The sequence below is a fragment of the Camelus ferus genome, chromosome 3, assembly GCF_009834535.1.
Source record: "Camelus ferus isolate YT-003-E chromosome 3, BCGSAC_Cfer_1.0, whole genome shotgun sequence".
Classification (NCBI taxonomy): domain Eukaryota; kingdom Metazoa; phylum Chordata; class Mammalia; order Artiodactyla; family Camelidae; genus Camelus; species Camelus ferus.
This window is the reverse complement of record NC_045698.1, coordinates 116,602,544-116,629,414: the sequence shown is the minus strand read 5'-3', so window position 1 is coordinate 116,629,414 and position 26,871 is coordinate 116,602,544. Positions and strand designations below refer to the sequence as shown.

Sequence of the window (26,871 nt, the reverse complement as noted above, 5' to 3'; positions counted from 1 at the left end):
GAGGTCCGCTAGAGATTCTGCAGCTAAGCAAAGACATTATTATTATTACCTTTATTGCGGGAATGTTCCTGCACAGTAAACTACACACATTTCAAATGTACATTTTGATGAATTTTGATAGATGTGTACCCCAGGGAAACCTCCACCACAATCAAGACAGCTAAGATGTCCATCACTCCCCAAGACGTGCGATTTCTGAATTCCCAATTTATCCCTTCCCACTCCCCTTCCCCCCGGGTAACCATAAGTTTGTTCTCTCTGTCTGCGAGTCTGTGTTTTGTAGTTAATTTCTTTTGTGTCCTTGTTTTTAGATTCCACATATAAGCGATGTCATATGGCATTTGTCTTTCTCTTTCTGTCTCACTTCCCTTTGCTAAGCAAGTACTTTTAATTCTGCTGTTCACCATCTGTAGATGCCCCTGGGCTTGTCCTTGGACAAGCCCTTTAGTGTTTTGACCTAAGCTTCTGACTTAAGGGAATCCCAAAACCTGACATCAAGTTCCATTTTACTTTCTATTTTCAAGAACGTAAGGAATATAGAATTTGGCCAGAAGAGCAGAGTTCAGGACCTGCTACTAGTGGGCTTTTGAGTGAGTCAGTCCCCACCATGGTAAGCGGCAGAAGTGGATGGTGGAAGTATTCATGAAAAGGGATCATTTGTCCAATCATTTTACGATCTAATTCAAAAGTATCAATGAAACTTTGGACTTCCCAGTATTTCTGCGCACTCAGTGTTGCAGGTCATGCATTGTTTTATTTCTTGAAATTGTTCTACTTGTGTGACTTCTCATTGCAGCGCTCAATGAACCCACCATCGATTATGGCTTCCAGAGGTTGCAGAAGTTATTCCCCACGCACCCTGGCGACCCTGAGCGTTTTGCCAAAGGTCAGTCTGTCTCCTCTTTGGGTTATGGTCTCTGAAAACTGGGCTTGGTTGATTGGCAGAAAACTTTGCCATTGATAAAAAATCAGTTCATAGATAGCAACTCAGTATTTTTTTGTGCTTTGGGGGTTTAATATTTATTATAAGGTAAGCCATAATACGGGTAGCAAGCACTTTGTGCCAGGTAATATATATTTTATGATATATTTATTTTTATGTATATTAACTGTCATTTTCTGCCTCTCAAAAGCCCTCTGAGGTTGGTACTGTTACCCCCCTCTATTTTAGAGGATACAGTAACCATAAATAGAGGTTAAATCATTTTGCCAAGGTCACACGGCATGTAAATTGCCAAGACTGAGATTCAAACCCACAAGCCTGGCTTCCAAAGTCCAGGTTATATCACGACCATCCCATCAATTCTCGAGGGGAAAAAGAACATTGCCCTTTTTTACCCCCTGAGGATCTTTACTATTCTGGTGAGGGGCGAACAGCTGGTGCTCCAAGAAAACATACTGGCAGATCTCGCAATGGGGCACTTAGGACATGAGGCCTCGCTTTACCTCTGGAGGCATCCGACCTAGCAGGGAAAATAAGGCGCAAGTAGAGAGAAATTAGATACAATTTCAAGACAGAGAAATAAGTGTTATACAGCCTCGCTATGTCATCAATTGCCAATGCACAAGACGGGAAATGCACATTTATTGATTCTCTTTGTGTACTTATTATCTACGTTGGGGTCCACCCTGCCCCCCGAAAACTGATGCACAGACTGAGGGGCCGGCGGGGTGGGTGAGAGGCGTGACGAGCCTGGAGAAGGTTGAAACTGTGACAAGCAGAGCCTGTCTTCTCCTGGACCGCAGGGGAAGAGGCCACACTCCATCTCAACCCCGAGTTCCTGTGGCAGCCTCGCCCCCTCTGAGCGCTGTTGACCTTGGAGAAGCTCCTTGAGAGCATTTCCACCTGAGGGAGAAGAAACCCTATGATGCGTGGTCTGTCGCAGCCTTGTCTTTGAAAGGGGCCTCCATCTTACACGGCCTCTCACCTGGCTCATTCTTGGTGAGCAGTGAAGAGTCGGACAATAATAGCGGACGACCCTCTCCTTCCACAGCACAGACGAGCCATGGAGACAGTTACCTGCAGGCCCCTTGGTTCTGGCACGATCTCTGCCTCCTACGTGTTTCCTGTGGGACAATCAACAGTAATTTGTAGCACAGAGGCGTAAATAATGTGTCCACCTCATGGTCAGTGCCTGTGGCGTCCCCATGGTAGGAAGAGGCCATGCGTGGATTGCCAGGACTCTTCCCACTGTTTCCATTTGGGGACCCGACCGTTTTTCACTTTCATTTGGGATTTGATGTCTCTAGAGTCTGCAGACGGGACTGGAGAGTCAGATCGGGCAAGGGGGGTACTCAGAGCGCCCCGCACCTGCCAGCTCTGCATTTCTTCCCACCCCTCCCCCAAATTATTCTCTCTCTGTGTCTCAATTTCCTTCTCTGTCAAATGGTGATGATAATATTTCCTACTTTGGGGGTTGTTTTTATCATCACTTATTTAGCACTCAACAAAAGGTAGCTGTGATTACTTGCCAGCAGGGCGAGAGTGGGACCCTGGCTTCTGATGAGCTCTCCTAATAACCAATCTCTGGAGACCAGGAAATCCTCATCCTGGTCAGCAGTTGAGTGTGAGGTTATCTTCTGTGCCTCAGTTTCTTCATCCATAAAATGGGTGGTAATAATCGTGCCGACCTCGGCAGGATCCCATAAAGAAAAAGGGGAATCTCGGGGGTGCCCCGGCATAGTTTCTGGTCCACAATTGCCACTCTATAAATATTTACTGAAAAATAGGAGACAAACTGGTTTAATGGCTGAGGTCTAAGGCAGCCAAGCGGTTGGTTTTGGTTACTTTTCTTATTCATCAGAAAGAAGAGAAACAGGCATATACGGTTGAGTTTGTGTACTTACTTTAAAAACAATTTTTCCCGGTTGCACATCATGTTCAGAAACGTTGAACAAATAGCATGGGCACGTGTCCCTCCGTCCCCGGTGGCCTGATGGTGCGATTCCCAGCCCCTTTTTCCTGGGTTTGGGAAGAGTAATCAAGGACACAATGGGTTTGTGTGTTAAGGAAACACCCCTCAGCTTGCATCCAGCCACTTGACCGTGCAAGGGCTTTGGCCGGAGCCCACCCCAGAAGCGCTCAGTGTGACTCAGATCAGAGTGGTGTCCTCCTGGCTCCAGATGGGGAGGTGGAGTGAGAGTTCAAGAGCAAGGTCAGGGAGGGCGGATGGAGCCAGCACGAGGTGTTCCTGTGTTGGACCTGGGAGGTTTACACTCCGCGGTCCATTGTTAGGGGGATAAAACGGGCTCCGCCTTTCTCAGAATCGTGGTCAGTGTTTGTCAACAGGAGTGTTTCAGTGAGCCAGGGACCACACAACCTTAAAAAACAAACTCCGCTTTATTAAACCCATGTGTTTGTGAATAGACAAAGCTAGATTTCATACAACTACCCACATATTCTGTCAAATGATGAAACTGCGCCCAAGACCAAGCAGACAGCTCTCCGTAATAATGTGCCTTTGCCCACTGGCTGGGGCTGTTTTCAAAGACCTCGTACAGGCTCTGTTTTATTGGAGCCCCTCTTGTGAGTCGAGTCAGGAGAGCAGGCATTATCCCCGTTTACCGTGTGGGAACAGGAGCGAGTCGACCCCTTCTCTGTAAATTATTTCGTCCCTGAAAGTCACCGTCAGTGATCGCTGCTGCGCACACAGATTTGAAATACTGTAATTACGCTCACCCAGATGTCTCTTGGTTTCCTTTTTCATAAGTGCGTGGAGAAGGGCAGGCTGAGGGTTTTTAAGTGGTGGCATTCAGTTCTGTGTCACACAGAAGGGAGAGGAACACGTGACCAACTTTGGGGCGAAGGTTGACTTTTCTTATATCGGGGTTAGAGGGTAGGGGCCGTGGTCAGTCGGAAACTTGGAGATGCTAAAATGCAGGATGCCATCCAGAAATGTTGGGCAAGGAGCTGTCTCTGATTTGAAGGCAGAGGTGTCTCTGTCCCCTTTCCCTTTGTTGGTGGTCAGCCTGAGTGATCAGCGAGCACGAGCGTGGCTGGCATTTCGGGCGTTAGCAGTGAATCCCAGGAAGCAGGTCATGCTCAGTTCGTGCCCAGTGGGTGCCTGGCATGGCTTTATCAAAGTTTCTGAAGAGCACAGAGGCCAAGAGAGTGGGCTTTCTGGTCAGGTGGACGTGGATTTTGAAAACCAGATGCACTGCCCCGTGCACATGACCCAGCCTCCCCAGCCTCAGTGTTGTCCTTTGTAAAGCAGCTGCCCCCAGCATGCAAAGAGGTCTCTCTGGCATACAGGGTGACTTCATTAAATGGGGGCTACTGTTCCCTGCAAGGCGGCTACTCCCAGTTCACAGAGTCAGAGTTCCCAGAGGGCTGGTGACTTGCCACCATCACAGCAAGCAAGTGGGAAAACCCAGATTGGCACCCCGGTCCTCCAGCCTCACTGTAACCACTGCTCCAAGTTCCCATTTCCCCGCCAGATCCGGAAGCCCAGATAATTCTGCCTTGATTAGCTTCTCTCCCATCCCTCGTCTGCACCTCAGCCCCATCCTACTAAAACTCTCACCACTTGTCTTTCATTTCCCCACCAGGAGGGGTTGGCACAGGGACCTCCACAGGGCAGACACGTCTCTTCTCCAAGAGCCAGTCCCTCTTTTAGAGAAAGTAAAGCCGTTTGAGAAAAGTAACAAAGGCGGCATTTGTGTATTTTGCTTTATGGAGCTGAAAATATCTGGTAAGTTGATCCAGTGGGAGTAATAAATACACATTACTTTATCTTGTTCCTCATGTCCTATACCCCTGAGCCTCGATACAACACCACCACTTAATGACTTAAAAAGAGTAATTACACTCATTGCTTGTGTGATTTTTTCAGCCCTCCCAGCCCTGCCTGACCTTCTAATTTAGCTCACCGTGTCTAACTAATGCATTATATTCATCTTTTATGAGGCATGTACAGTGCAGAGTTGACTTTAGAGCCTTTTTCAAGCTGTCCTCCCAGGTTCCCAAGCTGGTGAGTAGTCGGAAGAGCGGGCACTGCTGGTCCCCACACCCCCGCACGGACAGACAGCCCAGACCCGCGGCTCGCAGCAAAATTTTTTTTTTTTTAGCCTTTATGAAACATCATAAAAAGTATTTATTACATTTTTACTTTAAAGCTTTTATACATTCTAGCATTATTTACAGCTAAACATGCAGGCAAAAGAAGCGAGTGTTTTAAAAATGATCACTGTTAATGTTTCTGCTTGTCAGAAGTGCTTAAATTTTCCTGCACTTGTCTAAAAACTTAGTACTGTTGCCTTTTAAGAACAACACATTTAAAAGATCTCGCAAGTCAGATTTGCAAACACTGCTGACAGTTTGTGATGAATGATATTGCAAAATTTGCAAGATGTTTGTCATTTTCGCACAGCCGACATATTAAAGGAACAGATTAAGAAATGCGAAACCCCTATGGAAAACAACCATCCCCAACAAAAACCCAAACAAACCTCCACCAAACCTTGAACCCAGAGAGCACACGCTCCAGAATCTCTCACCCGGGTTCTCGGTCCCCACTTCCCCCTCCGCCAGTGGAACCCAATTGTTCTCAGTGCATTTTCTCTCACCATATGGTCTCCTCATTACCATACATTAAGAGTCCATATGGGAAACTTGTGAAATGAACTGTATTCATTTTAACTGCCAGATGAGCAGCCTTTTGCTTTGCAAGCTTAGCTTAAGTCATCTGCTGTCTTCGTGTTGTTATGGCAACACGGCACCAATAAAAAATTCTAATCTACTGTAAGTGATCACAGTATTTTAAGAGCTTGCCTATAACTGCCCTCAAAGGGGAGGGAGGAGGAAGGGTTGTCTTTGTCCAAGGAGCAAAGGGTTGTTCTTCATTCCAGCAGGTGTCAGTAGAGAGGCTGGTGAGATGGAGAGTGAGGTGCTGGGGTGGCCATTGCGCAGCAGGTGTGGTGGGTGCTGGCAGCGAGGGAGGCAGACTGCAGAGGGATGGATGGTAGAGAGGATGGATGGGAGACCCTTTGGGGTGAAACCAGAAACCATAGTTCTCCCAGCAGACACGTGACTCTGCTGGTGTGGGGCTGCCCACCATGAATGAAAGTCGAGGTTCTGAACAACACAGGCAGCAAATCCTCACGGTGGCTTCTCCCTTGCTGGCATGTGGGAGGAATCTCCGCCTCCGGGAGCCTGCTCTTCCTGTGCATGGGGAATTAGTCATTTCCAGCACCGTGCTAATTAAGAGTACCTTAAAGTAATGGCAGTAGGCAGTGGCATCCTTAAATATAAATAATTTTCACCTCCGCAGGCCGCATGATAGGTTTCATCTCTGTCGCTCTGTCTGTATTGAAAGTGAATGTTTATAGTCTCAGTTCATCCATTCACATTAGCCTCATGCTGAATATTTAAACACAGAACAATTTGAACCCACCATGAAGGAAGACAGTGACTGCACTTTCATTTGGAACAGCAAGGGCTCATCTAATAATAATTTAGTAAATCAGCCATTTAGTGGCTCGGTTGTGCACTGCATTGTGCCAAATATTATCCAGCTCCACTGTACACTCGCGGAATTGAAATTCAGACTCTCGTCACAGGCACGGTTTTTTGCTCAATGGAGAGGTGAGACCCCAGATCACCCTCCCTAAAGAGCGTTCGTGTTTAGTGATTTATCATAAATGCAGAGCTGGGGCAAAATGAGACCAACTGGAGTCGGCTGTATACAATGTATTCTAATTATGCTTTTATTGTTTTAGTCTTTATGCAAAGACTATCCGTGATTCAAAACCTGCAGTAGCCATCAGTGAAAATACGAGTAAGAAATCTGCGTAACCACGTTGCCTGTTAGCAGAAAAGGGGGATGACTCAGGGCTTCAGGAAAGGGCCAAGAAACCCCATGTCTTCATCTTCCACACAGTGACGCTGGCCTTTCTCTCTCACCTTACTCATTTTTAAATCTCTTTTCATTTCAAGAAATTCTATGAACATTCTATCGAGGAACCAAAATGACTCAAACCAAAAATACAGCGACAAAAGCAAATCATACGGTATACCCAGCTCTTAGGAAAAGCCCGCTTGAGTTTGACCCAAAAACCATTTTGTCTCTGCATTCTCTTGTCAAAAACACAAACTATGGAGTGAAGTTCCTTTCCCCTTCTCTCCCATGGGTCTGCCAGAAGACAGAAAAGCAAAGTCCACTTCCTCATTTTGATAATATGCTCAGTTTAGGGGCTTGGTGTCCCTCCCTCTTAAGCTTCTTTTATCAAGAGTTCTTTTAGCTGAGTTCTGTGCACCCTTGAAATTGCATATGGAATTGTGTGTATGTGTTACGAGCATGCACATACTACTTTTCTGGGGAGGGAGATTGTAGCTTCATTAAAAAGGCCATGGCCCCCACAAAAGTTATAATTCTCACTCTTTTAGATTATTTATTTTATCTTTAACTGACTGACTCTGCAGTAAGTTACTCTGTCATTATTGAGTCATGCCCATTTTCGAGATGAGGAAACTGAGGCTCAGAAGACAGCTCACGCAGCTGGGTGGTGGAGGTTTTCTACCTCACCAAACTTCTTCACCGTGAGTCTGTTCAGAATCTTTCACAATCTTTTGCAAACAGGATCGCGTCTCAAGCAGGACTTGGGCACATAATACACCTTGACTCTAAGAATGCATATAATTTGCCCAAGTTCTCTGGACAATGTTATTGCTGCCTGTTGCTCAGTAAGCAGTAAGTGTGTGTCTCCTGAGCTGGGTGCTGGTCTTAACCCTACTTCACAGATGAGGAAACCGAGGCAGGATTTGAACCCCACACTAATACACAGCAGAGCAAGGAATTGAGCCAACTCCACCGAGTCCAGAGCCAGTATCCCTCAGCACAGCCTCCGAGAACTAAGGAAAGGGAATTTTAAGGAAAAAAGGCAATTTTGCAAACTACTCTTTAAAAGTCCCTCAAGCTTGGCCAGGGAAAGAGGGAAGCGGTAGACTGTTAGCTCACCGATGGCCGAGCCAGGGGACAGTGGCAACCGGGATGAAAAACTCACACATACAAACCTTGGAGATGATTCTTTGTGTCTTTAGCTGCAGAATCATCATGGTAAGGACTTGTAGTAACGGTTACTCCGATAGCTGAATTCTGGAGCCTCCTGCAAGTTCTTTTTCAGCACTGAGCTCTTAATGAGGGGCACCAAGTGTAACCTCCTTCAGGTCACACCCTGCATACGGGGACCTTGAATATTATTACTCATTCGTTCAAGGGGAAGTCACAGGAGGAGCAAGGCGCTAACTCCCCTCGACCCTGTCACCATCCAATATCGTCGTCTTAATGGCCAAAGCCCTTAGAAGCGGAGACCCTGAGAGGTCTTTGGCCTTGAGTAACACTTCAATTAAGCACTGAAGTCGTAAGAACGAAGCCCCAGCCACCTCTAGGCAGTGGATTTTAATTGCAGTTCTAGTCGGGACCGTCTGTAAAGCCTCGGGAGTCATCATTTACAGACACCGTTCATCTGGAGGTACCTATGATAACCAATGGTGTTCCACAATTTAAGAAACAAAAGTCCACTCTGTTTGCCCAACCGCCCCCCCCTTAGATATCCTGAAAGAACAGCCCGGTTCCAGCCTGCACACATCACTTACTCAAGTTTAACTACACGTACTTGTCCAAAAATATAAATACACACATACGTTTGTGTACACACACGCCAAACACACATCCACAGAACAGCCACAGACACGCACAGGACAGTAAATCTCTTTGTTTACTCAGAGGTCCTTTTACTTTCAAACTAGATATTTTTTCTCCTCTGCCCTGGGGAAGGGGAAGCCATGGCCAAAAGACAAAGAGAAACAGAAGTAGTTAATTTCTGGCTTTTGTGTTTCTAAGAGCCCAGGCCTTGGCAACTTAAAAGAGTTTCAAGGGTAATTTTGACTCTGGGCAGTTTTTGTTTCATGTGCTGACTTTACAACCTACCCCTGAAAAAGGCATCTCTGTCCACAGCCTTCTCTTTAAGCACAGACTTTCATCCTGATCAGAAAGTCGATTTCCAAGGCCACTCAGCAGGACCTAACCCAGAGCATGGGTCTTAAACTGGTACAATGAATTGGAATAAGAAGAGCCAGCTGGAGGTTACCAAGTTCAGCTCTGTACCTCCAAGCAGGTCATAGTCACAAGGGTGCAGACACCATTTTTCACTGTATTTGTGGCGGGAGGCACCCCAGGCCCCCATTCACCAATTACCCCGACACCATTTAGAAGAGAATGCCAGGAGACCAAAAGCGGGGGGTGGGGGGGGAGCCATTGTCATAACTCTTCTCAGGAATACCTGGTTTCACAATTTATACTTAACTGCTGACACTTGAAAAGCCGAACATTTTGGCAAAATGAATCAAGCCGTAATGTTTCTTTTATGAGATCCCCTTGCAGGAGAGGGAGGTTTGGCACCTCAGGGAGACCGGGGTTAGTGATCCATCATAGTAAAGTCAGCTGTCCCGCCAGCTTCTCAGAGGTCACGCGATCGAACCAACAGCTCTTACAACTATATTATTGCTTACGGAACAGTAATTGAGGCACCGGATAAAAATTACCAGGTCTAATAGGCAGCGAACAATTTTCACTCAATAAAATTATAAGCCAAATCATTCATTTCATAACACTCTGGCTAATTTATTTGTTGACCTTTTAATATCCATAGCTCTTCAGTGGTATTAACTGCAACGCAGACAAAAATCTCTTGTTCATTTCACTTTCATTGATTTTTTTTTTCCATTGAGGCAATAACAGTTGCTTGAAAATAGCCTTTTTCTTCCCACTGTAAAAGTCAATCATGTAAGTTAGTATGTCTTACGTTGGTATAGCTGCGTTAGCTTACAACCTGCTTTAATTTCGCGGGATTCCCGAGTCTTCTATACCAGGTAACAAAAGGCAAAGCTTTCTGGTGCGCCTTGAGTCACGCGGCATGATAATACAAGCTAATAATGTTTGAGAAGTAAGAGGGCACTCATCTAAGGTGAACGCAAAATCAACTTTTAAATTAGAGCAGGTTCAGAAGCCCCCCCACCGCCCCCTCCCCACCGCCCCAGGTGGATTTTCTTTAGACTAAAATGCATTTGATGCCTCTTGTGTTAATAGCTGTAGACCCTTTCAAACTAGTTAATTCCTTTTGTTTTGGAAATTTCTGCAGATTGTGATTGTAGTTTGAATTTTATTTTTCTTTAAAGACCCTGGGCAATGAGTGTGTGCTCGGAGGTTCGGTGAGCTTCAGTTGAAGCTTCTTGTAGAATGAAATCCTATGACGTCTTTAGGATGCAGCATTGTGAAATATAATTGTTACACATTTGGCATTTTATGCCTCCCGGGAAATAACCACTTGCTACCTACGCCCCATGTATGCTCCTCCTTTCCATTTCAGTTTACTCTAAAGTGGTCCTTAGCCACGATGAGAATGCCCCTTTCAACAGAAACATGTTTAATTACATCCATGCTAAATGTAAGTTACTCTTCTCAGTCATGGGGCTTCTGAGTAACGAATGTTGAAAGTGTGACGCTAAAGGTTTCTAATGATCACAAGCTCTGTTTCAAGAAGTTCATATTCACAGAAAAAAGAAAAGAAAAATTTGAGGAACGTCTCAGAGGATCAGAAGCTAAACAGTGCTCAAGTATTATTTTGGTTTGTTTTACTCTTTCCCTCACTGGTCTCATTATACGATTTTTTAGGATGCAAAGTCTACCGCTGTGGAGTTTTCCATTTGGCTGAATAAACATAAAGGAAGCTGGGATATAAAACTCCCCTCTGCAGAAACACCTCTCAGGACAACTAGTGTTCATTGCACTGTACGTTCAGCTCTGCGGGAAGCGGGCTGCCAGAAACTTGCAGTCAGTTTCTCGGATTTTAGGTTTTCCCATCAGTGGAGAAAGAGCTAGGACTTAAAGGCCAGTAAGCTGAATGTACTGTTCAAAATTTGGACCCTGTAGTAAACTCCAGAGTGAGGAGGTGAATGGAATCAAGGCTGATTTTATTGATAGATGCTTACCGCCTTTAAGTCAGGAGTGATTTTGCCACTTCACATCGTTTTATTTTCCTGATGTTTGCTTGGACACACTGTATCTTGAATCCCCTGGTACGGCAAAGCGATTGGTGAAAAGTGGGTGTCAGGGAAATGTGCGGAGACAGAGGAGCATTGTCCTTCTTTCTCAGGACTCACCCAAGTCAACTTGACTTTGATAATGGAGCTTTCTTCTACATTTCTCAAACCATTTCTTTCTCCTTGTGGGAGCATAAAGCCAAATGGGTTTTCTTCCCAAATTACTGAAGCATCCCTGGGCTTTAGTTTTATAAGGGAGTTCCCAGAGTCTCAGAATCTGATTCTGAAAATTGCAGTCAGTGTTCTCTTGGTGAACAGGTGCCCACCTGGCTTTATGAGCTGGCCTGTATGTGCTCTGGCTGAAAGAGAGCTGAGGCCATCTCCCCTGCTCATCTGGGTTCGCATTACTCAAAACATTGAACCACGTTTATAAATGGACTCAGTACTGGACAGTCAGACACCGTCGTTCTCTTTCCCCCTGGAAGGCTAGGTGGGGCCGGTGCATATGAGCTTATTGGCAACACATTTGAGATCAGATGCCGAAGAGAAGATTCTCAAGGAAGGTAAATAATCCTCAGAGATTTTACTGTCATGAAACGGGAGGAAAGATGACTTGGCCATGTCTGCATATCAGACATGAGATGCCTGGTTTCCAAGGGTGTGCAAATGCCTAAGTATTTCTAAAAGCCTGAGAGTACAGTTAGTAACAGGCTGATGCACACCAAGCCCCACCTCATGTTGCCAGCAGCCTATGACTTGAGATAATGTCTGCACCGACATGATTCAGTATATTAATCACAAAATGAAAAAGTAAGCCCAAGCCAGCAGGGGGAAGTGAGTGAAGGAGTGAATTCATTTAAAAAAAAAAAAAAAAAGGTCGTATAAAAAAAATCCCACAGTGACCAAGACTTGACTTTTGGGAATTTATTATATATTGGATTAAAGCCTCTGGAGGCAAATGTGGCACCAAATTTAAGTCTTCTGCTTTTATAAACTATGCCAAATATATGACTTGGTCATTTCCTCCTGTGAATTAAGCATGCACTTCTGCACATCAGTAACTATCTTAGAATGAACTCCTCAGCAAGCATTTCCCAAGGGCTGTGGTGTGCTGAACACTGTGCCAGGTGCTTAGAGGAGACCAAGATGCACCTATGGCCTCAAAGTGCCTACAGGCCGGCTGTGGAGAGTGAAGACTGACACGCACAAGACCAGAGCAAAATGACCCCGTGACGCCTACCGGTGTGCAGGGCCGCGTGGCGCAGTCAGCTCCATTTCTCAGAGGAAGGAGAGCGATGAGGAGCTGGGGTATCCGTGAAGGTGGAATTAGTTCTGATGGGTAGTGTAATCATGAAGAGCTCAGGCTCTGACGTCTAACAGGCCTGGGGTGGAGTCCCTGCTCGGCCATGCATCAGATGTGTGACCTCAGAGCAAGCCGGCTGACTTCCCTGAGTCTCAGTTTCCTCATCTGCCAAATGGAGTCTTCACCGTGAAGACTGAGTGAGTTAATGTCCCACTTTCAATAAACCACAGTTATCTTTTCCATTACTCTGCCACCACCACCACCACCTTCATGACCAGGCTTTAGAGGACAGGAAAGCATTGTAGATGGGCACAGATTGAAGCCAGCATGCTCAATGATGTCATGGCAAAATTAGCAAATGTATGGAGATTGGAAGGAGCCCAACCTGTTAACTTCCAGGCGAGGGAGGACTAGCCAGCCCAGCATGGAGAGTGGTTCTTCAGATGTATCGGGATTGGATAAAGAGGGTAGGACTAGATGGTGGCAGACATCTTTTGCAATCCCTGTAGAACCCTGTCCCTTGATTCTGGGAGGATGGTGTGCCTTGAAAGATGCTGGTGTGTGACTACTGAGGCCACAGGAAGCTCAGAAATTATTTGCTAATTGATTGGGTTGCAACATAGGAAGTAAGGCCTGATCTCTCTGCATTTATAGCTCATTCAGTATTTTTATTACAATGATTCCAAAACACAAGTAAAATGTATACAATTATAATGGAACTGTTTCTCGAACCCCATTCATCCTTGACTCTCCCCAGTATTTCTGCTAACTCTCAACAGATTTAACATGGCTTATCCACTTTTTTTTTTTCTCTCCAGACCCTCATTCACAAAATCATCAATCGATGGCCATGGCAAGGCTGGTAAAACCAGATTTTTAATTGCAAAAGGAAATAGGTCAGCAAAAAGTTGTTGCTGTTTTTAAGGAATAAACATTTTCTATTCCTTTAAGAGAGTAGAAATCCAAAGGCATGAAAAGAAAAATTATCTGATGCAGGATGTAGATTCGAGAACAAGCATTAGCTCTATAAGGAGATTCTGGGGCTTTTCAATATTTAGGATACTAGTATTTGTCTTCTTAATTCCCCAATGGGAGATATATATATATATATACCATATATATATATATATACCATATATATATATATATATATTATATATATAAATATATATATATTTAATCCAAGGATAGGGTTAGTTATCTTGGAAGAGTCTAATCTTTGCCCTCATGTTTTAAACTGCAAGCAGGGAGACGTTTTAAACATTATAAAAAGAAGAGAAAATTTCCCTTGACAAAAAAATGCCTTGAAAAATCAGATATTAGTACTTACTAGTCAAGTGCTCGTTCTTCTCAGAAATGTTAAAATTGCATATTAGAATGGAAGGGTCCTTATACTCTGCTCCCTCCTAATGTCACAAAAAATAAGACTTTAGGAACAGTTTCAGAGACAAAAGATTAAATGAAACATCCAGCTCTTCCCCTTATGGGAAATTTCTTCTTCTTCTTCTTTTTTTTTAACATCCTAGGCTCAATCATTTCCTAATGTGAAATTACAGATTTTTCAAAATACCATATAAAACTGCAAAAAAATTACACTTGTGACCACTGAAGAGATAGCATATACTATCAATTTGATTTTAAAAGGCATACATCTTTTATACTACCTGTCATTTTTATAATGCCTTTTACAAATTTAATCAATACATTTTAACATTCTATATACTTTAAGTGCAATATACAATAAATATTCACATTTCATCTTAAACATGCTTTAGCCTTTAAATTGTTAAAACTGCAGTACCCTTTCAATCTACTTACATAATGTCATAAAATACACATTTCAAGGTAAATGAAGTCAGCTACTTCAATTTAGTCCCTCAAACTGGTAGTAAATGAGAGGTTAATACTATGGTGCCAAACCCATTATTGAGTAAATTTAGCATCTTGGACAGCTCTGTAAAATCTTTATTGCTTTCCTGACCTGCTCGTCATGTTCTGTCTGTGTGTTCAGTGGCTCTCAGCTCTGATTGAAAGGCAATATATTAGATCCCCAACACAAACACGCTTGGGGGCTAGTTCACTGGGAGCGTAATGACATGGAGGTGAGAGCAATTTTCTGGTCACCGAAATCCAAGCACTTTGCAGGTCTGCTGCACTAACTCATAGAGGACCCAGACATTTCCTTTCTCCTTCCTATTTGCAGAAATAACTAATAGTGGCTGAATCACACTGGCAAAGCTGAACCAAAAGCAAGCTCTCCCTTAAACCCCAAAGTTAATACTGCGATGAAGGACATTTTTAAATGGGTGAGATATCATTTAAGGGGGTCACTTCCAGGACATGAAGTCCAGGTTCATGGTCCTCCTGACTGCAGGCCTAAAGCAAGGCCAGGCTGCCAACCCCACCTACGGCCACGTGCCTAGTGGAAAGCATGTCTCAGCTTCGTGGATTGAAGAAGGAGGCAACTCTAGTAACTGAGAGTCACATGTTTCATATTCAAAGGGTTGAATGATGGTGAGAGCTCTGGGTTTTGAATAAGGAGAAAAAGAAACGAGGGGATTATGTGACTGGAAAATGTCATCACCAAAAATATATGAGCTTAAAATTTACAGCCTACACTGATGGTTGGAATTTTCCAGGTACAAAAACTTCACAGATCTTGGAGTTTATTTTGAATGTCCCTCCTCCTGGTTCTGTGAGATTAATTAAAATAAGCAGCACTGCTCTAAACCCTCAGTGATAGTGTCCCAAGATTGACGTTCACGAGTATGGTTTCAACCTGTACCTCATCTTGCTTTTGACACACAGGAGACTTGTATTTTTTCCCCCTAAAATGAAAAGAAAGAAAAATACCTTCTCTGCGAAGCCTAAACACTAGCATGTTTTTTTTTTTTGAAGAAATAAGTGAACATAGACCCAGAGAAGTCAAATTTTAGTAAATAAACTTGATCCTGCTTTGTTTTAATCTTTCCTAGGAGCCAGATAAAGCCGTGAGGTTTTAGTGAAAGTGGCAGAGCTGAATTTGATCCGGGGATAGGGTTTAGAGTGCCCATCCCATGGTAAATTATTAACTGCTGTGGTCAGACAGTGCCACAAACAAAAAGTGGTAAATTATCTTGTAGCTTGCATTAAAAAAATAAAAAAGTATTTCGGATGTATGGAGTCCAACCCCACTGATTACATGATGCTTTTCACTCCTTACAGAAAAAATAACAGAACTGTTTCATAAATGCGTCTAGCAGCTTCAGGCAAGCATAAATGTTTACCAAGAACTGAAAACCCTTCTATCTCATTTTTGAATTTAGGACATTATATATGTCATAAGTAGTTACCGCAGTGTGACAACTATTTTATCTTATATTATAGAGAATTTAAAATTGAGAAATGCTAATATGTATCTAAAAGCTTGTCATTTCAAGAGTTGTTCAAGAATTTTTGAAGAGGCTATGGTGACAGCAAAATGAATGCAATTAGATCCCTATTTTCTGATCAGTGTCTGCAGTATATGAAAATGGAGCAGCCCTGCTTTTCCGTGGAGAACTCTATTGTGTCAAATATTTAAAGTTAAAGTTCTTTTTGAAATTTTACCCACAGTAAAAAAAAAAAAATTGTAAACATATCTTCTTGCAAACCACCTCTGATAACCACACCACGCCTTTATGTTTGCTTCGATCAGCCTCTGTGTTACACGTATGAAGCTTGACTCTCATTTTCACATTCCAGTATCAATGAATCTGCAGAAAATTAGGGCAGAATGAAGAGGGAATGATTTCTTGTGGTTAGAATGAAGAAAATTACCATCACACACACTTTCCCAGAGTGCCCTGTATTATTAGAAACAAGCGCGCTAGCTAAATACGGAAGCCCACCTAAGTGAAAAGGAGATCTTTTTTCTTCCAATGGAATGACAGCAGAGCATATATCTAGGATGAGAATGAATTGAGCAAACAGGGAAAACGACAAACAATGCTGAAATAGCAAAGAACTGCTATAAAGGAAACAGACTCTGCCAGTCGTGAAAATTGGTGCAGAGGGCACTTACAGGGGCAAGAGAATTCTTTTGTCAGAGCCTCTGGCAAACAGTGTACTGCTCCAGTATGTGAGTTTACTGCATTACCGCCTTGTATCATGGCTCTGCCACACAAGGGAGATAAACAAAAGAAGTTTAATGCTACAAGCTTCTAGTAGCTGAAGATTGATTGGAAATCCCTAGAAAATGACCTGTCTGATAAGGTCATGGTTCCTGGAATAAGCAATTAAGTGCAAAATAAACACTTCTTAGGGATTCATAACATGCACCAAATGACATCGATTGCAGTAATCTAGTAAATGACCTCGCAATTATATTCAGCAATAAACATATGAGTGCTTCATCGTGCTTATGGCAGACTACTGAGCGACGTGTTTTATCTTGCAGTACCAGTGATGCTCACCTTTTGACTTGATTAAGTGTGTATGTGAACAGGGATAAATTGGTGATTTAACGCCATTCTGGGGTCCCCCAAGCTACTGCCTTTAAAGCAGTGCATTGGCAAAGTATGGTCAGAGGAAACTGGACCGTGATCGTGTGAAAAGGAAATGACATTCTGCCTTCACTCAGAGGATGGTATCTGTTTTTCTCCTTGACAGGAAGTAATACTCAAAAGGGCTGCAGACCTGGTGGAAGCTCTGTATGGGATGCCACACAACAACCAGGTGAGCACCCTGGGTCTCGGGTCTCCCGCGTGCAGGTGAAGAATCTTTTATCATAGTGAAAAAGTATGAAAAAATATAAAAGCCACTTGCACGAATTCAGAGTATAAGTCATTCAGACATAGCATGTCGCAAGGCTATTCCATTCTTCTCTCTTCTTTTGTAAATCTTTTATTGCCTTTTCTAGGGAACTATTTTCCTTATGAGGAAACGTACTTTATTTAACATGCATGTTCTGTGGGAATGTACTTCGTAATTGAAGGAGAGAGTTACTGGTGCTTTGTTTTATTCCTCTCAGGTTTTCAAGAAAATTTAGGAGGAAAAGGGGGGTTTAATTTCCTCTCCTAAAAAAAGTGTAATGAGACCTGAATATTGCCTACTTCTGTTTCATAGAGCAACTCCATGTACCTGATTCTGCTTGCTCAGAGGAATCCTTCCTTTCTTGTGTCACTTAAATCAATGTCCAAGGGACAAAGTCCCACTGATACTCAGGGACACAGGTCATCATGTAAACCTGCCCTTACCTTCACCTGGGGAGGTGCGTTGCAGGGTGCATGCGTGTTACCAGAGCTCTGTGTGTTACTGGTGGGGAAGGGAAGCCCCGTGTTGCTGTCCTGTGCTACGTCCTGTACAAGGAGGTCATACGGAGGACTGGCTCAGTTCATGGGCCTTCAGTCAGACAAGCACAGTTGTGCAGCCCAGCTCTGTCCTTAAGGTAGGTGACCTTAAGTGAGGTCATCACCTCTTTGAGCCTCAGTTGCCCCATCTATGACACTGGCATGACGATGAGAATGAACGTGCAGATTTGTTGAGAGGGTTGCAGAAGTGAATGCAGTTAACCACTGCAAGCCCTGAGCATGGCCTGTGGGGAACTGGAAAACGGTCCTACTGGGAACGTGGCTGGGCAGCTGAAGGGAGTCTTCCTGTTATTTTTCCAGGAGATTATTCTGAAGAGAGCGGCTGACATCGCGGAGGCCCTGTACAGTGTCCCGCGCAACCACAGCCAGCTCCCGGCCCTCACCAACACCTCGGTCCACGCAGGAATGATGGGCATCAACTCCTTCAGTGGACAACTGGCCGTCAATGTCTCCGAGGCGTCGCAGGCCACCAACCAAGGTCAGGAGCCCGCTCTGCCCTCCCCCTTCCCAACCTCGAGCTACCCCACCCCACTTGTTTGGCACAAAACAATTTTTATTTTAAGAGATTCTCTCCCCCACCTCAACAAAGGGAGATTCCTAGTCTGTATGGATACTATTATAGAAGTTTGGTTGTGTCCAGCGTGTCTGGGAACCTGCTGGAGGGACTGGAAAGGCCACGTGCATGCAGCCCTGGCTCCATGTGCATTTTCACCGTCACCCACGAGTGACAGATCACGCAGAGAGGCCGAAACACATCCCCATCTCCCGGGGAGTAGGAACCTGTTACCTCCAGGGTCCAGCTCTTAGATTGAGATTTATTTCTGTCCCAAAATGATAATTTACACGCCCTGCGTTGCCACTTGTCCCGTACCTGCTAAGTATCTGTGACCTCCTAAGGAATGTGCCTTTCGCTTACTTCCCATTTTAATCGTGCACTGGCTGCACACCGCGCCGTCAATCACCTTCCCTGCGGAAGGCGGGGCCTATCCCAGCGCCGCCCCCAACGCCCCCTCGCACCGCCCCCCTCAGGGTTCACCCGCAACTCGAGCAGCGTGTCGCCGCACGGGTACGTGCCCAGCACCGCCCCGCAGCGGACTGACTATAACTCGGTGACCCCGAGCATGAACGGCTATGGCACGGCCGCCATGTCCAACATGGGCGGCTCCCCGACCTTCCTCAACGGCTCCGCGGCCAACTCGCCCTACGCCGGTAAGTAGAGCGCCCGTGGCGCTGTTTCTGCTCCAGGGACAGGGTGTTGTGCGGTGGGGCCCACTGGGCGGCTCTCCCCAGCCTGAGGGCCCCCGCCCTCCAGGCCCTGCCCTCGTCCTGCTGCAGCAGCATCCCTGCGCCGCCTCTCCCTCCGCGAACAGCTGTATGTCGTCACCGGAGGAACCGGAGCTTCCAGTCAGAGTTGGCTTTGAATCTGTCTTTGATGAGTTACTGCTGACTGGTAGCCCTGGGCAAGTTCACTTCCTCTGCACACCTGTGTTCTTAGCTGTAAAACGGGGAAGGAACAGGCACCCACCCCATACAGTTGTTGGGAGACGTTGATAAAATCATGTGTTTGGGATGAGCTTGTCTTGATGTCTGGCCCTTGGGAGATGCATTCAGTAAACCTGTGTCACAGTCACGACGATGGAATGGTAACTCTCTCAGTGGTGCTGGGAGTACAGCATAGTGACACCAGGCTAACAGTGAAAGTCTCTCCCTCTGGAAATTTGCCTCCTTTATTATTTTTAACGCGTGGAATTTTTTTCCCCTTTGTGTTTCATATGTACAAAGGAAAAAAAAAAGTGAACAAGTCAAAAAATTTATTTTTTTCAAGCATTTAGCAAGACAGAACACAGATATACAGGAAATGTTGTTTGTAAATGTCTTAAGGGTTTGTGTAAAGGTTTTTTTTTCCGGGGGGAAGAGGCGCCCACCTGTGTCAAACCTTCATTGCCTGGGCCGGAAAGTAGCCCTTTCTTCCTCTCGGTGATAATGCGCAGGTGTCATGAGTCAAAACCCCTAACAGAACTTTATTTAAACCTCTGAGAATAAGTTATTTGTTGTTGGCATTCTCAGTTTGTTCTCTCCATTTCAAGCACTTTTTTTGTTAAAACAGTGGTTACTTACCCAGATTTCTCATTTTCATTTCCTTCGTCATAAGAATCCACATTAATCACTTCCCAACCCAGACAAGCTTTTAGATCATATTTTGCTCCCACCCTCTGAGGGTGGAGACCGTGGCTTTTGTTTGGGGAGTGACCTTCGAAACATCATAAAAACCAAGTAATCTATGCGATCACTGACAGAAGGTTAGCACAGTCCTTCCTAGGAAATAGCAGATTCCCACTAAGTTAACCTGGGAGAACTGTATGTGTTGTAGGTTTGAGCCAAAAATATAATACACAGTTATAACTGAAAGGAAACAATTTAGAAAAAACTGGTGGGAAGGCGTGTGACGTTCGTGGTGCTTTGGTCAATTAAAGCAGCTGCTTTTAGGCAGCTCCTGGATTGGCTGAGGTCAGGGGCTAGGAAACTTCAATTTGGTCAGAAGCACATGGGGAGCTTTCAAAGCTTCACTCATTTTCCAGTCAAACTAAATCAGAATGCTGAGGCATATTTTTGGCAGTGGTGGAAAACCAGTGACTTACCAGATCTGTGTGAGTTGCAGACAGACCACCTTTAATATGGAAACCTACCACCCCACTGAGGGGGACAGAATGGTTATGATGCTGCTTCTGAGGGAAAAGTAACTCAAGTTGTGACCAGAGCAGCTAGGCTGATAAATGAAAACCTCCAGTGCCTACTTCAGGGGTCCACTGAACTACGGGGGAGGGGGCGGGAATCCTCCCGCCCCCTCCCCCAGCAAGCTGCATGCATTATGTCTGTCTGCCCAAGAGTCAACTTTGATTTATCGAAAGATTGTTTCTCACAGATCCATCATTTCAGTGTTCTCTCCTCAATCAGAAAATGTTTCAATTATGACCTGCAAATTAAAAGGTGGCATTCTTAATTAAATCAATAACCTGATTGCTATAGGGTAGCAATTCAATTTAAGGGCTTGGCTTGCCCTGTCTTCCAAGCTGGTGCAGACACCTAGCGACTTCAGCCTGAGAGTGCATCTGTCAGGCTGCAAAACTCCCAGCGTTTCTTTTCCATTAATTGATTTCCTCAGTGCCCTCTAATGTAGTATTAAATTCTCAAACAGGCTCTCAGATGGGGCGGTTTTATCTGCATAAATGCAAATAAAACAATAAACACAAAGCCCAGCTGATGTGAATTTTTACCTCCATAATCTTTAAATTATTCATCAACCACTCATGTTGAAAAATTCCGACCAAAATCAAAAGTAAAATAAGACATTGCACTGGTGAACACACTTTCTGGTGTGGTGGCTGATAACTGATAATGTAACAAATGGAACTGCTTGACTATATTTCACCCCTTCCTCTGTTAACCACCCCTCTCCAGTCCCCCACCTCTAAATACACATAATGTTCGCATTTGCCAACGAGATTAATTGCCTTCCTCAGTGAACCAGCAGGATTTCAAGTCTACGAATATTTAAAAATCAAACCTCCAGTGCAGAAGTTTTGCAATTTAAATGGGTGTGATTATTGAGCGCATTTTCACATTTACAAATCCCATGAGATGTATAAAAATGCTGGTCTCATTTAAAAGTACAGTTTAGAAAATGTTTGTGAAAATTCTGAGGGTGGTGGCGTGGCGTTTTCTGCTCCATAAAGCATTCAGTGTGTTTGGATTGTGCAGCTAGAGCAAATATCAAATAATTTCATTACCCTTTATAAAGCTGCTTGACTGGAGTTCTTCCAAAATAACATTTGCACATCATTAAGTACTAAGTAACCAGCAGTTAGTTCCTTTAATTCTGTCATACCCTTTAGCTATCCTTGGGAGACCAGGAGGCAGAGTATAGTGTACCTACCAACAGAATATATGGAAGGCCTAGAAGGAGGATTCACATGTGAATGAATACTGAACTAGCCATGTGGTTTGACCTTTTTTTCTGAAAAAGCAAAATGAAATGTTATATTTAAAAGGTAAATTTCAAATTGTTTTTCATGACATTCTTTGAGTTATGGCATTGTTTCTGGTATGGGAATTTGGACAAAGCACTATGTAATTATACTTCAAGTTTATTTTTGTAACTTTTAAAATTATCCTTACCACAGTCTTATAATTACTAGTCATATTGGGATATGGAAAAGTGGACCTTGAATTTGGAGAGTGAAAAAATTAGAGATATAATGGCAAAGTTGAAAGAGTCCAGAATTTTCTTAAGAAGACAGGAATGCCTTTTTTATCTAAAAAAAATCATGAGAATTATAGTTTAGTTTATAATACTAACTAACGTGAAAATATACCAAAAGCAAAAAGGAACAAAAGATAATGTCACAACACAGAATCAAAAGTGTCAGAGGGGTGGATTTAGAAAGTGACCTAAGAACACAGATAAGGTGAAAGACAATTATGACTAGAAAGCTTTAATATTGAGTCAATTTGGTAGACAAAGTTTAGAGATATTTGCATTAAGTTCTTATTCTACTGTCACTATTATTAAGTTAGCACTCTGTAAGAGTTGCTAGAAAAGATGTGGGTGATAACTCATGTCTGATCCTCATAAAGTTTTATTTCTTTTTAATTAGTAAACTTGCATCCTGGTAAAATTTGTGATCTCTTGTAAGATTAATGCCACCAATTTTCTGTGAATACAGTCCACTCTGGTCCATTTATGAAATAAGGCACATGTCCCGTCATGGACAGCCCACATGGCCTCTCCTAGATGACATCAGAATTCTTTGCTGGCTTTGTGTTAGTAGAGTAATTATAATAGAACTCTTCCACAGTGCCAACTCCTCTGCTATAAGACTTTTTATTTTATTCTAATTTTTTCTCTCTTTCTCCTCCTTTTCCCCCTTTTTTAGAAGTGGATGAAATTAAGTGAAAGAAAAGAAATTAAAGTTAATATATATTTAATGTGTGGGGAGTATATAGAAAAGGAAAAGACCATGTGCAACTTATTTTGCTTATTTTAAAACTCCAACTCTACTATGTTTCCCTTTCTCTGTAAACCAGAATGATCCTGGTAAAATATCTAATTTTCTGAGTGCAAAAGGGAGATAAAATTAGGCAGAAGTGATCCCATGAAGTTAAGAATATCAGTATTGTATACAGTGGTACAATTGCTAATGTAGTCCCTAAACATACTGATTTGATCAGTATAGTATTCTTAGGAAATATGGAAGAAAATTATTATACATGTGTTAAAATGAAGAAACAGTCTCAAAGAGGTAAATTTTCCCAAAAGCATCAAAAAAGTTTGTTCCAGGGACAGGAATAGAATTTATAGGCTTCTGAATCCCAGCATGGTCTTTATCTTCTTTCCATATGCTGCTTCCTTCTGATAATCTAGAATTCTTAAGCAATAGATTACATGTTACCAAGGAGAAAATGACATTTTGTCCTTTCTAACATTCAGTAATGCATGAGTTAATTTCAATTAAGGCATATAGAATACTATCTGGAAAAACCAACCAGCAGTGGCCAGAGAAACTAATCTAGAGATGGACCATATGTGTGATGGAAATGACTCCAGGTCAAACATCTGCTTTTTCACACAGATTTATAAACACAGTCTGTGGAATTGCTTTTTGAATTGCAAGGATCGGATTGCAGTGTATATAGGCAATTTTTTTAATGGACTAGATTTCTATTAATTTATTTCAGTCAATTAACATATTAGTTCTCAGGCCAAAGTTATATATGTCTATGTAAAGTTATTTAAAGACAGAAATTATATTTTAATTCACATTGTAGCACTATTCCTGTGGATTTTAATGTTGATGGGGCAGAGATACTAGTTGGTATCCATGCAGTATTTTTAATGTAAGATTTTATTTACATTAGGTTTATATTCCACTCTGATGAGGATAATACTATATATTTATTGGTAAGAACTAACAAAAAGTTGGAAACACTGTAATCACATAATAACACTAACTTAATAAAATAATTTTTGTTTGCAAACTCCCAGGCACAAACTCAAAAGTTGCCTTTCATTCTCTTAGTTTATTTTTCTAAATTGTGTGTTTACTTGTCTGACAGTTCCTACCAGCTGGTTTCAGTAGAATGCTCTCAAATTAAGTTTGTCTAGAACTAGTTTTCCCTCTGTTCTCTACAGTCCCTTTTATCTGTTTCAGTGTTTTAGTTAACAACAGTACTTTTCCATGCCTTCTTTGGGTTTAATATACAGGTTTAACACAGTGTTGGAAAGAACATGCCATTTAAGGCCAGGCTCATCTGAACTCATCACTTTCATAGTTCTCATATTGATCAGATTCATAATAAGAATGAAAAGATTTTAAAAATAATGTATTTAGTAAGCTCTATATTGCTGAGATAGAAAACCTTTACCTTGGAGGCTGAATTTTAAGTAATTGCACATAGATGATGATATTTCATTTCAATAATCAAATAAACTTTAATATCACAAAGCAATCCATTCCTTTTAGGTTAAAATAAGAATCAAAAGTAAATGAGATGAATAAAGAAAGCTGCAGTTTAAAGGAACAAACCCTACACTAGAGCTAAATTTTTAACACTGAACATATCAGATTTAACACATCTCTATGCATATGCGAAGGGAAAGAAATATATGTGCTGTTGTCAGGAAGTATAAAGCCTTGATTGTAGATGTCAGCATATGGAAATGTTAGCTAGTTCTTGTTTGATGACCAAGTGGGTTATTGAAGCAAAATAGAGTCGGAATGATCAGTTTCAGTAATGGACTAGTACAACATAGGTGCAAAATAAGGAAATAATCAGAACACAATTAGTATGAGCCAAAATTTGTTTAATATTTGAGATTTAGAAAAAGTAGAAGCACAGAATCCAGAGAAAATATATTTTGTCCAAAAGCAAATTTCCCAGTTTTCTGTGAAAATTCCAGTTAGATCTTAGAAACCATGAAATTGTGGAGCATCTATCCAGTGGGAAAAACATTTGGTATTACCACTCATTTGGCTTAATCAGAGGTTAAACACGATAATAACCTGCTAGAAAACTTGGGGATGATCATTTTCATTTTCAGCTCACATTCAGGATTGTCACTCTTTCTCTGAGCTTCCTTACTTATATAGTTGCTTTCCATTACTAATTAATAGCAGACAATAATGTTGCCTGTTAGTAGTAATAATACTATTTGGTGGTAGAAACACATCTTGTTTACCTTTGTGTTAATGAACACATAAATTATACATGATTATTCACACACAGCTTAGAGTAAGAAAGTGCCTAATGTATATTTGATGAATGAAAATAAAAAAAGACATTAAATATGTAATAATTTTGAAAGAAGTATGTAAAAATTTATTTTACAATTCTAATACTATTGAAATATTTTTAAACTTTTCATACTAGCATATATTATACAAATCAAATGAATAATATAAAAATAAAGTCTAATCTTTATTTTTGCCATGTGCCATTTTTTTCTTCTGAGTGTTTTATAGACACTAGTACTTTTAATATTTATTACAACCATATTAGGCAGTAACTACTGCCATTTTCATTTTACAAATGAAGAAACTAGGATGTAGAAAATTTTGCAATTTTCCAAGGCCACAAAACTAGGAAGTTGTAGAGCTTGCATTTGGTGATATTATTAGTTTCCAGAGCGCAAAACTTAAAAATTATTGTAGACTGAAATTGTTAGTATAAACTTCTTAAAAGTAGAAATAAAATCTGTTTTGCTTTTTAAAAAATTAAATACTTAGCACAGTCTTGAATAAGTATTAAAATAACCTATGTAATAAAGGAAGTTATTAGAAAAATAAAAATATTAATATTAAAGCCCTTTTAATAAGTGAAGTGTGTATTTCAGGAAGTGGTATACAGAAAAAGCATGATCTCAAAAATAGTTCTTTATTTCTGTAATAACTACCCAAAGTTATGCTCATCTTAAAGCAATACCTACCAAAAAAAAGACAGAAACAGTGTGTGAAAATCTAAAACCACAAGAGCAATAACATTGTATTTCTTACAAAGCATGTCACATTGTCTGTAAAACCATGGAGTAGTTATAAAAATGAAATTTGCAGCTAAGTCATATGCTTGATTAATAAAAAAGGTCAAATGAATTATTTCAATATGAGTTACTTTGAAATATTTCCGTCAGGGAAAATTATATCAAAGCAACACTAATTTAGAATTCCTAATATATAGGGTACATTTAGCATTTTAATTTGTAGTATATATTTTATATTAAAAAATAATTCAAGGATATAAAGTAGCCATGTGCAATTCTTATCCGTGTGGTGATGATAAATGATGGTTATTCTCATATAATTCTCTAGAATCATTTAATTATTTGTAAATGTGTTATACTTTGAATAATTTATTCTACTTTATATTTGTCAAATTAATATTTTGTACCACTTGGGACTTGTTTTCTTGAAATGATGTATTTGGTATATTTTGTGATATTGGCCCTATATATATTGGCCATATGTATATGTATAGCTTATCACAATATTCCAAAAACACATTATAGTTTCTTTTTTTTCAGCCTTTCTAAAATATTGGAAGAAAAAGAATAATCTTGCCTGGTTTTTTAATAGTGGATATAATTTTGATATTTTTTCAAGAAAAATTCTTTGTTGAAGTATTTATTAGGAAGAAATAGGTTTTAATACAAAATACTAGAATGTAAGAATTTTGGAACTCTGTCTACCTAATTTCCAGAACTTTTCTTTATGAATCAGAAATATGTTTAAACATTTTTTAGGATAGTTATCTTTTTACATCATCAGCATTCTTCATTTGAATTTCATAGATACATATTTCTTATTTGAGCTTCACGCCCAGTCATTTCATTTACAGCTCACTTCAATAAGTACATATTGAGTGTCTGTGTTGCTCCCAGAACTGTTTGGATCTTGGGGCTGTATTAATGAACAAAGTGAAATCCTTGCTCTGATTGACAAACATTCCATTAATGAGAGATAAAAACTAAACAAATAAACATGTAGTGCTTTGAGGGAAAATAAAGCACGATTAGGAGATATAATTAAATGTTAGAGGGTAAGGAAATGTCTCTGTAAGACACTATCTGAGTGCAGACCTGAAAGAAGTAAGAATGTAATGTATGTACTTGTCTAATGGATGAGTATTTTAAGCTGAAGGAATAACAG

The 26,871-nt window shown here is 41.6% G+C and overlaps 1 protein-coding gene across 1 annotated transcript in view; it reads left to right on the top strand.

Moving 5' to 3' along the window:
• The window catches only part of LOC116660215, an 81,207-nt gene that overhangs the window by 10,347 nt on the left and 43,989 nt on the right, over nt 1-26,871 (top strand). Inside the window, exons 4-7 of the mRNA XM_032469009.1 lie at nt 797-886; nt 16,971-17,036; nt 17,972-18,149; nt 18,701-18,880. Coding sequence (XP_032324900.1) covers nt 797-886; nt 16,971-17,036; nt 17,972-18,149; nt 18,701-18,880 — 514 coding nt within the window. The remainder of the gene's footprint in view (nt 1-796; nt 887-16,970; nt 17,037-17,971; nt 18,150-18,700; nt 18,881-26,871) is intronic.